This window comes from Salvia splendens, chromosome 16, assembly GCF_004379255.2.
Source record: "Salvia splendens isolate huo1 chromosome 16, SspV2, whole genome shotgun sequence".
In the NCBI taxonomy this organism is placed as follows: Eukaryota; Viridiplantae; Streptophyta; class Magnoliopsida; order Lamiales; family Lamiaceae; genus Salvia; species Salvia splendens.
The window spans coordinates 13,477,774-13,493,041 of record NC_056047.1 but is presented as its reverse complement, the minus strand read 5'-3'; the positions used below and the strand labels follow the sequence as shown (position 1 = coordinate 13,493,041).

General features: G+C 34.2%; 1 protein-coding gene across 1 annotated transcript; it reads left to right on the top strand.

Moving 5' to 3' along the window:
* Nucleotides 1–7,497: 7,497 nt before the first annotated feature.
* Nucleotides 7,498–11,435, top strand: LOC121772577. Its single transcript, XM_042169723.1, has 9 exons — nucleotides 7,498–7,931; nucleotides 8,906–9,057; nucleotides 9,252–9,347; nucleotides 9,435–9,497; nucleotides 9,813–9,881; nucleotides 9,962–10,064; nucleotides 10,168–10,239; nucleotides 10,969–11,057; nucleotides 11,144–11,435. The coding sequence occupies exons 1-9, from the start codon at nucleotides 7,619–7,621 to the stop codon at nucleotides 11,294–11,296; spliced, it is 1,110 nt and encodes a 369-aa protein (XP_042025657.1). The 5' UTR covers nucleotides 7,498–7,618; the 3' UTR covers nucleotides 11,297–11,435.
* The last annotated feature ends 3,833 nt before the right edge of the window (nucleotides 11,436–15,268 follow it).

Here is a 15,268-nt window from a genome sequence, read left to right as displayed (position 1 = left end):
AGGCCTCCAAATAAACTACATATGAAACAAATTCAGTCAAAACAAATTCAATCAAAACAGCAAATAAAAAACAAATTATGTTACGTAAATTACTTGGTTAGCGTGCATTCTGGAGAACTGATCCCTGAAATTTTCAATGCAATGCCCGGGTGCTTTTACATATGATGTCGGACCAGTCCATCTAAAAAACTTAAATTATGAGCAAATAACACGGAAATTAATAAAGGCACGGGATTTAGCATCTGCGGTCTAATATTTGGGATTCTCTCCTAAGCCCACAGCTGTAACAAAGTAAGAGTTCCCCGACATCGGTCCTCCTAGCAAGGGCAGCTTCACATAGATTGTGGTACAAGCAAGCAAGAGTCGCATCACCTCAGCTATAGCTAGCACATCGTTCCACATCCATAAAAAATTGCAAGTAGAAGAATGAAATTATATTTCCAGATGCGTTCGAGATCATCAGACCACCAAGTAACAGCAGACAATAAACACGAGCACGTTGAACATATATGTACTGGTCGTGTTCATCACTCAACTCAATCCTCAGTTGATTTGATAAGCTTGTCTGCTTCCAACCATTTCTTTCAAATCAATTGCATCTGGAATAAAGCCAAGATAATCGAGAGAAATTTGCTTCTAATAGTTGACATCCTTAGTGGGGATGTAACCCGTCAGAGCATCATCGTCAACTTTGAGGCCCCATAAGACCTCCACGTCTTCTAATGTCACTGTCGCTTCACCGACTAGAAAGTGAAACGTGTGAGTCTCTGGCCTCCATCGTTCAATCAATGCGGTGATAAGATGATGATTAATATCTTTTGGTTGACCACACCTCAATATCCCACATCTCGTCTATAACTGCCAAAACACAAGGATGTATGGGAACATCCCAAATGATTCCTTCGTATCTTCTGCAGCATACGTTTTCTGATGGAACTCCTGCCCATATATTATTAGAGACGTGTTGTCTCTGAAGATATAATACGGAAGGGTCCTCAGGACCACATAAGAGTCTTCGACGAGCACTTGAAGATGATGTCAGACGAGCACTTGAAGATGATGTCATAGTTCACCTACACAACATTCACAATTCAAATTAAACAATTCGCAAACCTAAACAATTTCAATACTTGGATACTATTTAAGTCAATATCACAAAATGGAACACCAATATCAAATAATGCACAATACAAAAATGCACAAGTTCACCTACACAACATTACACAAATTCACCTACACAACATTACACAAAATTATAACACAATTCACCTACACAACATTAACACATAGATCAACCTAAACAATTTCAATAATTTGTCATTATTGAACCCAATATCAAATAATGTAACACTTAAACCCAAATAATGCAACACCACTTTAAAACCCATATAAACCAAATCAAATTGCCCAAATTTTAAGCTAGAACAACACTAGGGTTTAGGTTTTTAATCAAATTTATACCCTAACTAAATGCCAATATCTCAACTATTAATCAACAATAATGTCATACAAACAAGCCAATATGCTAAATAATAATTCAACATAATATTTCAACTCGATTCACAACCCATTACAAACCCTAACTAACTATCCAACAATTACTCAAATAATGTAAAAGATAAGCATACTAACCGAAAAGTATACGAAAATGGGGAAGAATAGCACCGATTGATGGAGGGGGAGCGAAATCAAGGAGAAGAGGGCGAAATCGCGACGAAGAGCGTTGCTTTGGATAAAATCGCGAGGTGTGTGGTGTGAGTTTCGCGATTTGGGGGAGAAGAGGTTGATATATTATTCTGTCTAAACACGCCAACCTTGATGGCATTTTTAATTTAAAACACGCCCACCTTGTTGGCGTTTTTAAGTTAAAAGACGCCTACGTCGCTGGCGTTTTTAAGTTGAAAGACGCTTACGTCGCTGGCGTATCTTCGTTAAACACGCCAATCTTGTCGGCGTTTCTACTTTGCTAAACATGCCAACAAGGATGTCGTTTTTTAGTTAAACTCGCCAACCAAGTGGGCGTGTTACACTTTAAGCTGTATTTGTATAAAATCAGTCGAAATTGTAAAACGCCCACTGTGCTGGCGTTTTTACTTAATAAAACGCCAACGAGGTGGTGTTTTCCCATATTTGGAAGGGATAACAAATTGGGTACATTTTCGTTATTTTAGTTGTAAACTCCCCCACGGATCCGATTCTGATTTCTGATCTCAGATTCTCAGTTTAGGCATTCCTTCTTCAGCAAAAATCTAGAACCATTTGAAAATATCCGCTGTTAATGTTTCACATATATCCATATAAATTAAAAATTGTAATTATATTGTTTGAGGTTAGTACAAAAATTTTTATCATTATTTCATATTTTTACAAAAATTTTATCATTATTTTATAATTTGTACGTCACATAAGTAAAAAGTTAACGCTGTTTAACTTTTTAACTAATACTGCATGAAACAAATGTGAAACATTTTGTACGAGTTATGTATTTACCCCGAAAATAAAACATTACAACTAAGGGAACGACACGAAACCTTCTCGCGTGTTTAAAAAGACACGCATATTCCTCTCGCGTGTTTAAAATAACACGCATACGCCTCTCGCGTCTTTTATTAAAACGCATTAGGGGAACATGTGTTTGCTTCAAATACAGATCCCCTCAAATACAGATCCCCCTTCGCTTCCCCAGCGCCGCAACTGCTTTCACTCCCATCGTCTCCAGCCGGTGAAAATCGACTTGAATCCGACTTCCAGCCGCTTTTATTCCGATTTTATGTGTTAATAGGTAACCTTTCTGTCTCTCTATCTATCTCATCATCTCCTACACTTTCCTCGTTTTATATCGGAACCATCTTCTCCATCAACCAGTTTGCCTCCATCCACATATAAGAAATTTCAATAAAAATCAACTACAGACCCTATATTGTAATTCTGAAAAATATTTACGATTGAAGGTTTAATCTCGCCGATAAATATGTTTCCAATTCCCCTTCGAGATGCCCTTAGATATAAAAAAATCACTTCTCAATGCCCTTTCTTATCAATTGAAACAAAATCTATGTTCATCATAGTTAATCGCCGCCTTGTCTTATTCTCTAGTGACTCCCTACTCATGGGCTTCCATCTCGTCTCTTTCCATCACTTAGTTAACCAAACTCAACCCCTCTCTCAAGCTACTTGGGTAAAACACTAAAACTAGAGATTTGTCAAGAATCTTGACCAATTAAACAATCTAAGACGAGCCCCAGTTGTTTCCAACTTGAAACTATAAATGGTGAGGAACTTGATGCATTTATTCTCCAATCGTCTTCCTGTTACCCAAATGTCAACCGCACCTTCGTTTGAAATAATGTGTCTATTACCCTCCAATTTGGTTACTTGACAATGAGAAAGTTGAGGTAGCATTGCATTTCAGTAGGCTTTATCACAAGAACACATGGTTACTTAAATTCTACATATTGCTAAAAAGCCTAAACATTATAACAAAATTCCTTTAATAGGGCTTATAGGTCAAGCAAGCAATGACTTTATGTTGAATTGTTGATGGTTGTGAACATTTCTTTGTATTGGTCATGCGAGTTCTTGCTGTTGAAAATGCCAATCCTAATTCTATAGTATTGAATATGGTTTTCAAAAAAAGAAAAAGATGATAAGAAAAGAAAAAAGCCCATTCTATAATTCATTATTCCATAAGCACCCATTTTATGCTTTCTTTTTTTAAAAATCAATAACAAACTCGGACAAAAAATTGAAGGGCTTTATCAAGTGATTGGATCATTTAGCCAAATAAAATGAAACTGCATTTATCAAGACCAAAAACATTTATCAAGAGAATAATTAATAGTACTACAGTATTATCTCATATACAAACTCATATCCATTAAAGAATCATCACAACATTGCAACACAATTGATCAAAAACAATTTAACAATGTACGGAATCAGTACTAAAAAAACAAAATACAGTACAGTTTTATACATTGGATTAGTATATAATGCATTTCAAATTCCAAATTTGTAATGCAAAACTACCATCGAATAAGAATAAATGGATGAAAAAGGAAGAGCATTATCAGATTTCAATTACTCCACAATCGCCAATATTACAATTTACAATTACAAATATTCTTCCGTTTAGAACTAAGCGCCAATTACAATTACGAATACGTGGTTCGGCTCCGCGGTTGATTCTGATGCTGGCTGTTCCGTTGCTGGAATCGCGTCTTCCATGGAAGAGAGAGAGGAGTTAATTTTGTTAATTAATTTTGATAATAGAAGGTGAATAAGAAATGGGTTGAAATTGAAACTTAAAATAAAGGAGTGCCTTTCTCACTTCATAAAAATAAATCTCTTCTTATTTAAAATATTACTAGTATCTCACAATATACTTTATTTTAAATCAACTTTCTCTTTTTTCATTTACTATGGAGTATCTAATTATAATTTTCTCTTGCCCATAATATAGTACTAGTATCAATTATTTTTATGGAAATCGTGTTACATTTAATTAAATCTAATTTTAAGAAATGAAGAAAGTAAATCGAGGGTAACACGGGAATTCGAATATGGTGAATTATTGATATTTTTGTAAAATTGCAAGTTAACGATAATGGAGGGCAAAGTGTGTAGGAACTGTGTACGTACGTAAAATTATGAAATATACGTAGTACTTTACTTAACTGCATGTTTACTATTGACATCATTTTTTGATATAGACATCGTTTTGAACTTACAAATTTGTGACCAGGGATATTTTTTTACACTGCCCCAAACAGTGAAAACAAAAACATAAACTATAATAAAAGAAACATAATTGCCGGATATGGAATTATTTATTTGTACTATATAAAGTTTTTTCGTTGCATAACTGATTAAGCTATACATATTTGGGATAAGTAGTTGATGCATGATCCAAACAAAGTATAGTGCTCGATGAAATTATTTTTTTAAATATTTGTAGAGAAACAATAAGACGAACAAAGCTCAGTGTTGTAATCACAAAAATTACACTAACATTCGGAGTGTAATAATAATCTTTCGATGATGGGTAATTGAAATGAAACTACTCCGTATATTTTAGCAGAATGTACATTCAGCACAATTAAAAAACCATGTTTTACTCTTTTAATGCCAACAGTAAGCAAAAGTAAATCTTTTTCACCATGTTAAAATAAGCATTATTTCATAACTATTAGTACTACTAAATTCTACACCTAATAAGATTTTTCAGGTTATTGGAAATTTGGAATAACACTACTTTAACCACAATTAAAAATGCCCAGGCTTGACCATTTTAATGCCTAGAGTAAGCAAAAATAGTGATAAAAGAAGCATTCATTAATTAACCAGGAATTCCTAATGTACTTATAAATTGACATCTACGGATAGTGAGCGCTATTAAAAGTATGATAAAATGGAGGGAATTTAATTAAGTTGGGCATCAGTTACCTTTCCAATCAACCAAACATTAAATAATTAGATAAGTTGAAAATTAAGTAAAAGGGAAGTTGTGTGATTGTTGATGGTCTACTTGTGACCAAACCGTCGGCGTCCAACATCTCAATTTCCCCTCTTCTTTGCGTGCGGCACTAATGTAAACAGCGACTTTAGAATTAGAATCACGCTTTCTTCAATCAATTTCACATTTCAGATGGGCTTTTTAATGGATCAATATACTATCAGAATAAAAACAATGCTTTCGGAGTCCAAATAAAAGCCCATTAGATGTCAGAGACTGACAAGTCCAAAGATTTTACTCATCCGTCTTTAGTGATAAATAAATTCAAATTTACCAATTTTTTTATCCTTCCGTATTTTTCAAATATTTATTTGATGGCTCTCGAGTATACTAATGGAAGATATGATAAATGATAACGAGTTTTAAAATTTGTAAGATACTTGTAGAACTATTTTTCTTTTGATTAAACTAGTTGAACAAAAAGAGATATTATTACTCGTAAATTTATTGCTTATCAAATTGATTTTTTTGGTTGGGAGCTTATAACCTACTCCCTCCGTCCCCTAATAGGAGTCGCTCTTTGACCGGGCACGAGTTTTAAGAAATGTAGAGAAAAGTTGGTTGAAAAAGTTAGTGAAAGGTGTGACACACATTTTTATATTGGTTTTATAATAAAATGTGAAGTGAGTTAGTGGAATGTGAGGCCTATTACCATTTATGGTAAAAATGAAGAGTGACTCTTAATGGGGGACGACCAAAAATGGAAATTAGCGACTCTTATTCGGGGACGGAGGGAGTATGAAAAATAAATAAAAAATAGTATTTTTATTCAACCCAGTCGCCCAACCTGCCAATCCACGCGGCTAATTTGCTTAACCCGCTAGTCCTAATGGGCCAACCTACATTATTATTCCACCCGTCCACGAAAAATAGACCATATTGTAAATGATACTGATTTTAATGTGAAATTGATAAAGTAAGAGAGAAAGAAAAAAAATAATAGAGAATAAAAAATGTAAGAAAAAAGTAGTAATAGTGGAATGTAGAGTCTTTATTATTAGTAGTGTTTAATTGTGTTAGGTAGCAAATGTGGGTTCCTTTTTCAAAATTGGTCTATTATTCATAGACAACTGAAAATGGCAAATGTGATCTATTTTTCATAGACGGATGTAGTATTATTTATCGGACGAATAAGAAATTAGTAATATTTGGTGATTAAGTTATTTATGATTTTAAATAGTTGGGATGAATAATTAACAAACATGAATAAAAATTTAGATGAATTATAGTATAGATATACTATTAAACTCTTTTTTTTTACTGTATCTGTACTTGGAACAGTTATAAATAGACGGTATAGGAATTTTTAATAACGACGCATCAGAATTCACAATTACCAATTGAGTGATGCTAAATGGCCATAATGGGGCCGGTCATAAAGAGTTAATTTAGTCCATTTACATGTATAAAAAAATTAGAATTACCGATATAAACTTATATGTGTGTGAATGGACTGTGAGTTGATACTTATCTTTGAATTCCATTACGTAAAACACATTAATATCACGAATTACTGTATACGTTGAGCAACAATCAAGAAATGACAGTAGTAATAAGTTGAGCAAAAACTACGAAAGAGCAACACTAACATGTTGAGCAACATATAATGAAGATAATATAAAAGTAAAATCAAGTAGTATTAAACCAAAAATTTGAAAAAAAAAATCATTTTTTTGTTATTTAATTAATTTATGATTGGCCATAATGTGACCGCATAGCATTATTCTTACCAATTTAGCATACCATAATATCTATGAGCATACATTAAAAGAAGTCATAACGACAAAAGCTTCCCATCATATCAAATTTAAGTTAAAAAATTCTATTTGAACAGAGCATTATCTCCGCAGCAACCAGCCTCGCTTCTGATTGGCCCCCCAGATCTCAATATTTAATTACATGTTGACTCAGATGTGGCGCCACTCACAGCTACAAATAATCAATAAATAAATAAATCAAATTTATAAATCAGCGGCCCTCATTCTTCTCATCAATCAATCATCACAAATCCCAAATATCTAATCTCTTCTCTCATCACTCTCACAATTTCCATTCTATCATGCTCAGCGTCAATCCTCTGCCGCAGTTGATTTGATATCAACTATGGAAATATCGCTGACCTCGGTCGCCCCGAGACCGCCGGCGACGGCGTGTCGTTGGGGCCGCGGCGGTGGTTGTTTGAGCGGGCGTATCGTTATGAGGAGGACGAGGTTTGGGGTGGTGATGGCGAAGGTTAATGGCGGCGGCGGAGAAGTGGTGGAGGGTGGGGATAGAAAGAGTGGTGGAGGACGAGGAGGGTACACGGTGCCGGCTATGGAGGTGACTACATTTAACCAGAGCTACAATGATTCAGCTGCTGCGGACTTGCTCGTGTGGGAGAAGATTGGAGCTATTGTGCGCCTTGGATATGGAATCGGTTTGTGTTTTACATTTTTTTTTCAGTATCTACTTTTGCTTGACGGATCCCTCGAGGTTGAAAACTTTTCATTTCCTTTTCCCCTAAATTAGCTTTTAGTATAGAAATTACGAATTAGCTTCCTCTTGCGATAAATTCTACAGTTGAAACAAAGTTGCTCAACATTTTTACTAACTAGAAAATTGATTAGTGCAAAAAGTACATATTTTTGTTTCATGTGACATCTTAATTATTTGATTTCATGCAATTATCATCCTTTAATGATTGAACCTACCGAATATTCCATAATTTGCATTAAATACTCTTATAGTTTAGTTGATTGCAATTAATATTTTTGGAATTTAAGACCTCAAATTTCACATCCGGTAGATCTAGTGGCAAATATACCATTTTTTAGGGCATGAAAACGACTGTAAATTATGGAATAATTAGGAACTAGGATGGAAAAATAATCAATTCAAAAGTCGTTTATCACTCTGGCAAATTAGCATGAGATTATTATGTCTCAAGGATTTATGGGCAACTTTCATCCAAGCATGTAGACATGGTCCAATTGCTAGAGGCTGGATTTTGTATTCATTCGATTCCAAGTAAGATTACTTTTGCTGGTCATATATAAAATTTCAGTGCTCAAATCCACGCCAATCTTCAGGTGAATCAAATCGCTTCTCTTGATGCTGTAAATTGTCCCTCGACACCGAGCCATTTTTGTTAGCTTTATGATAATCATTGCATTTAATACAAGTATCAACCTTTTAGGTGTTTCAATTAAGAGTTCAGTAATTTAGGATTACCCCACCAAATCTAGTACTGCATTATTCACCTATACTTGAATAGTGGAGGATTGGAGCAGCCCAAAGAGAATCCTACCTCAGCCTCGCATGCCATCTGTTTTAGTTTGTTTGTTTGTGGCTTCAGCACCAACTTTTTGGATGTCTCTAATGTAACTTTAACCTTCTTTTTTTGAACATTAGGAATATATGGTGCAATGGCTTTGGCCGGGCGGTTTATATGCTCCATATCTGGGATTGATTGCAGTGGAGGATTCAATCTAACGTTAAACGCCATCGTTGAAGGATTGGGATATGCAGCTCCTCCAATTATGGCCCTTCTCTTCATACTAGATGTATAGCATGCTTTCTTTGAGAATTTAACACTTATTACTTTCTTTTATCCCGTATTTGTTTACTCGAATAACTAATTAGTAGTAGAATAACCATAGAATGAGAAGTCGGTGCTTGACTTCTAAATCAACACGAATATGATTTTTTTAACTCTTACGCATTATGTCGTTATGGTAGTAAACTATTAATGATGCAGGATGAAGTTGTTAAGCTGTCTCCTCATGCTCGTGCAATCAGAGATGTGGAGGACGAGGAACTACGGGGCTTCTTCTATGGAATGTCACCATGGCAGGTGAAAGATGCATCTATGAAGCTCTTTATTTTTGCTCTATTTAGATTATACTGCAGGCCTGAATAAATTCTTTGTTTTTCCATGCAGTTTATGCTCATTGTTGCGGCAAGTTCTGTAGGAGAGGAGCTCTTTTATCGTGCTGCCGTTCAGGTTTGCTTCATCGTCATCCAAACTCATGAATACTTAAATATGGTTTGTTCTCCTTGATAGTGATAATATTAGGCCAGTTATTAGTCTACAATTTTCTCTAGTAGGAATTCAAGTTTATGTAGAAACTGGTCATAGAGATTAAGCCTGCTTATATGTAACATCCCTTGTTTTATTGTTCAATCACCCTAAAAGCAACAAAACTTTTGCCTGCTTTAAATTGGAGGCGCCTCATGTGAAAATAATGATCTTGTTGATTTGCAGTTTCTTTCTTCAATATTCTGAAACAATTTGTAATTCACACATCTGTCTTGGCAGGGAGCAGTAGCAGAAATATTTCTCAAGAGCGGTGATTTGATTAGTAATGCCCGAGGAATGGCTTCATTGGTAAAACAGCTAAAAGACTTTCATTAGAACTGTAGAGTTAGAAATGATTCCACTTTCTCAATCTTTAATTCTTCATACAGGCTGGTGTGCTGCCTCCATTCGTCCCATTTGCACAAGCATTTGCTGCTGTCATCACGGCTGCTCTTACTGGTTCTCTTTATTACATGGCTGCCTCTCCTAAAGGTTGGTCTATTATAAGTTTCTTCAAATATCTTAGATGGTTGCCCTTATGAACTTTCAACTTAATATCCTAACTTCACATTTTTTTCTTCTGTATATATTTCAGACCCTACATATGTAGTTGCACCAGTACTGATGTCACGCTCTGGTCGTGAAGATCTGAAAAAGCTCTTTGCTGGTAAGTGCTGCACCAAAGCAATATTAGTTCTTTCTGCACCCCCTATAGTTTCGAACATAGGTAGACACGATAACTAGATCATATTGTTACATAACAAAAACAAGTAGTGCATCTTTTTTCCTTGGTACTAGACGCCTGCATATCAGAAATCATATCTTTGCTCTTGCACCTTATGCGTCAAACTATCATTTTATCTGCTTTCCATCTTACAAGTCCAATTGTAGGAATAGAAGCAATATATCCTTCACGCATCTAACGTAGTCCTGCAATTACCAGTGACTGTGGTTGTAGATCCAAAATATTGCATCTGACTTTATTCAGATTTTGAACCATTCCTTCTTGTGTTTTTGGGTTATAGGTGTGGTTGACAAATATGTAGGATTAATTATTTGAAGAATTACATGATTAAAAAAGCTCGAACTTGTTGAATCCATCGAAGAAATGGTTTTGCATTTAGCCTATGTTATTCTTATGTAGCTAAGTTACCACCTGAAACCAAAAAGTTTTCCAGTGAAACCTAGCTTTAACTGACAATTTTGTTTTGTTGTGGTGTGTTTTGGCTCTATTACCTATTGTAGCCTAAGATGCATATCTAAAATTCTGCTGATTAGTTCTAAAACTCAGGTTGCTCTGATTCTGAAAACTCGTATATCGATCATCTGATAGACTAATAGCTTCACAATGCTCTAAAATTTCAATGAAACTTGATAACTTTGACAACTTGTGCAGCCTGGTACGAAAGGAGGCAAATGAAGAAGATATACTCTCCTCTCTTAGAGGCACTTCTGGCGCTGTATCTCGGATTCGAATGGATCCAAGTATGTATTAACCGCTGCACTACAATTACTTGAAAATGTATAGGCATAATGCACTAACCAGATTTCGTGTTGTGTGCGTTCAACAGACAGACAACATTCTGGCACCTATTTTAACACATGGAATATACTCGTCTGTGGTTCTAGGCCATGGCCTCTGGAAGATACACGACCATCAACGGAGACTACGCGAGAGAGTTCACAAGCTCAAAGCTCAAGGAAAATCTTCGAGGAAGTTGTGAAGATAGAGCTCCAACTTGTACAGAATAGTGTTCCACGACATAAAAGTCTTGAAATGAATCATATACTTGGCTTTGTAGAGGCATATATAGGGCGAATACATTGAGAAATTAGGAAAATCAGCTTTTGATTCTCTCTTCATTCTCACTTTTGATGATATGCAGCGTCCTATGTTTTGCTGACTTCGTGTGAAAAATGGATGGGGAGTAACAGAAGTAGGCCAATGCAATTGTGGCACTATGATAAGAAACTATTTTACCTCTCAACCATTTCTGTAGAGGTGTTGTGTTTTTGCCAATATAAAACTTGATAATCTCCTAAGAATCCATATAATAAAAACTTTGTAGCCATGAACTAGAATTCAAAGCATAATAAGCGAATCACATCAAATGGAAAGATACAAAAGAACCTTTTTTTTCTCTGACGTAGGAGAAGTTCATATCAATATTGAAAAGTGAATGTATATTGAAGTTCACATAAATTGAAAGAGACAAAAGCAAATCACATTTTGATTGACATGTGGCATAGAGTATTTAAAATATGAAAACATAAATGAAGAAAAATCCATATACTACTATTAAACATAAAGGCAGGAACATAATGGCAGTGAAGGTGAGAAAAATTATAGCATAAAAGAAGACAAAGTATATCAAAAACATGATCAGAAGGATCTATATATATACCCAAAATATGCACAAAAGAAGTTAAGTTGATCCAAGTATAACCAACAGAAAATCAGAGAGATCAAATACAACTAAATATGAATCAAACACCTTTTCTGCGTGCAGATCTTCATCTTTAGTCTCTAACCATTTCAGCATATTTGTCACACATCAAATTCACAACACACCCTTTCGAATAGGCACCTGCACAATGCACAATCATTCAAAAATTAGAAAATAATTAGGTTAATATATTCTGATGAAAAAAAAAATCATAAACGCTTACAAATTTAATAGAAGATTGTTCATTCCACATTAGAGTCTTCATAGACTTTAGGGATTGTTCATTCCACATTAGAGTAGAGGCTTTAGGGTGTATGGATGACAATAAAACTTTTCTTCTTCAGTCCATCATATCACTCATTCAACGAGCCATCTAACTCAATATATCGTTTACTAATACCACTGCACAATTTAAGATAGCCGGTATATCTGTCGGAAAGGAGTAAATCGCCATTTCCAAAAAAAATTATAGGACGACGTAAACGGATGCGATAACCCACATGGACACCAACCTCATAGATCTTAATCCACAAAGATCCATCCCGCTAATTTTCAATATGCAGACACTTTGTTTTCACCACAAGAAGGATATGAGAATGACCTTAATCTTAGAGATGGTAATCGAGGGATTTCTATCACTTAACCCATGCAAATCAAGATCACGGACCAAACTTCACTCGTCTTTTCTAATCCAATGAAGTCTACCATGATTGCAATGCAAACTATCATTGCTACATATACTCCCAAACTATATTTTTTAACTTGTATGAGAAATGGTTTAGGAGATGGTGATATAGAAAAACTAAGAAACACTTTATTTTTTCAAAATTTTCTACTCATACAAAATTATACAACCCACCTCTATTTATAACTGTCATCACTTATTCTATAATTCCTTACTCTTTTCTTTTATATTCTAAATATATTGATTTTTCTCTATAAAAATCTAGATATTTTATTAGATAATATCTATTTTTTAGAAATTCTATACCTATTTATATTAGAATAGCTAAATATTCTACTACTTAATTCTAGAGAATTCTAAAATATCGGATTTTAAGAAATAGTTTGACTTTGTATTAAATGGAGGTATGTAGTGGAATAAGGGTTCCACATTGAGGAGATTATTTAATATCTATTTTTGGAAAGATTCCAATTGGGACAAACTTTGTAGGACGGACGAAACTGGTGAATTGGGACAAACTTTGTGGGACGGACGAAACTGGTGAAATTGGACAAACTTTGTGGGACGGATGAAGTAGTTCTACAACAAAAATCAAGTTTATTTTATTTCAACCGGGATAACTGAAAAACAAAGAGTCTCACGAACTTGATTTCTACCAACAATCATTGAAAGACAAAGAGTAACGAAATACAATATTTTGTCCTTGAGCTCTACCAGCAATCCCCGAAAGACAAAAAGTCTCACGGAAGGTAAACAAAGATAGGACGGGGGAAAATATAGCCATCAGATGAGCTATAGATAGGCAAACGAAATTTCATTCAAAGGTTAATTTCGAACTTAGGCCTAAAATATCGCTGATTGGAAAAATATCTTACAGAACTATAAATATGTCCATTTGGTATTCCATTAAATATTTATTTCGTCTTAAATCACGTATCGAAATTATAACTCCAGGGACTGACTTATGGATTTGCTTTGACTTACTAGACAAGCTTTAATTTAACATGGTTGGGAGAAGTAAGCACCTCACCCCAACCACACTTCTACAATATGCAAAGGTGACAGAATCCAGATGAGCAAAAACATTCATAGACTTTTGATTGATGTTTTGGCACATCCCTTCTTCAAATGCCCGGTGGTAAAAATCCTACATCGGTACTTAATGATTAGATTGTAAAAACAGTTAAACGTTCAAAATGAGAATAGTCATCAACTAAAAACATTCTAAGTAGTACATCAATTACAATATGGTCATGCACAAAAACAAGCTATGGCATTTCAAAGATATACATAAAATGATATTCGAGGTCCAAATATGGATAGTATAAAAAGATCATAAGCATAGTTGTGTGAATAGTAGACTTAGAAAGAGATGTATTGAACTCTATAAATAACAAAAAACGTTATATCGATTGTATCATACCGAAAATTATCGAATTTTCAGTATATCATAATTTTCAATACGGTACGATACTGTACCGTACCACAAGTTTTTGATACCCGAAATATTGCATGTATATACCGATATAACGGATATTACCGGTATATATTACCGAATATAACGAATATTAGCAAACAATATAACGAATATAACAAATTGCCGTTATATATTACTCCCTCCGTCCGGACCGTCCCTTATAATTTGTCACCATTTGACCCGGCACGAGTTTTAAAAAATGTAATAGAAAGTGTGTTGAAAAAGTTAGTGACACGTGGATCCTACTTTTATGTGTTAAAATGTGAGTGAAAATGAGATAGTGGAATGTGTGGACAAATTTATATGGACGGACGAAAATGAAAATAAGTGACAATTTTTCAGGGACAGAGGGAGTACCAAATATAACTAATATTACTGAAAATATTACTGGTATAATGAATACTACCGGTATACCGATAGTCTAAAATACGTATCAAGTTAACGGTATATATCGAATACATATCTAAAATATGTATAGAAAATGGAAATAAGTGACAAATTTTCAAGGACGGGGGAGTACCAAATATAATGAATATTAATGAAAATATTACCGGTATAACGAATATTATCGGTATACGATAGTTTAAAATACGTATCAAATACGTACCGAATTAACAATATATATCTTACATACCAATTAAATAATACTCTATCCGTCCCCATAAAATTGAAACAATTGAAACGACACGAGTTTTACTGTAAAATTGGTAAAGTAAAAGAGACAGAAAGAAAAGTGTGTTAGTGAGAGAAATAAATTTTCTAAAAATGAAAGTTTCTATTTTTAGAGCACAGACCAAAAGGAAAGAATTTCTATTTTAAGGAGACGGAAGAAGTAATATAATTTAATATTTTTGATTAAAACGATAAAAAAATATATCCATTAATAATTTTTAAATCATTTATATATTTTTCTGTATAAATTTATAAGAAAAAGTTTATAATTTTGAACACATTTAATTTGACAACGATGGAATGGACTATTGCTGTGAAGCAGCTGGATCCCTTTTAAATTAATGATGAGTATCTATAATTCAATTTTTTTAAATTATAATTCTAGTTAAATTTCAATTTCACGAATTGAACGGTC

What these genes read in the sequence shown, in the direction of transcription:
- LOC121772577 (XM_042169723.1), top strand. Translation starts at nt 7,619, where the DNA reads ATGGAAATATCGCTGACCTCGGTCGCCCCGAGACCGCCGGCGACGGCG. An exon ending in TTTATCGTGCTGCCGTTCAG is followed by an intron (nt 9,498 to 9,812) that starts GTTTGCTTCATC and finishes CTGTCTTGGCAG; the next exon opens with GGAGCAGTAGCAGAAATATT. An exon ending in TCTGAAAAAGCTCTTTGCTG is followed by an intron (nt 10,240 to 10,968) that starts GTAAGTGCTGCA and finishes CAACTTGTGCAG; the next exon opens with CCTGGTACGAAAGGAGGCAA.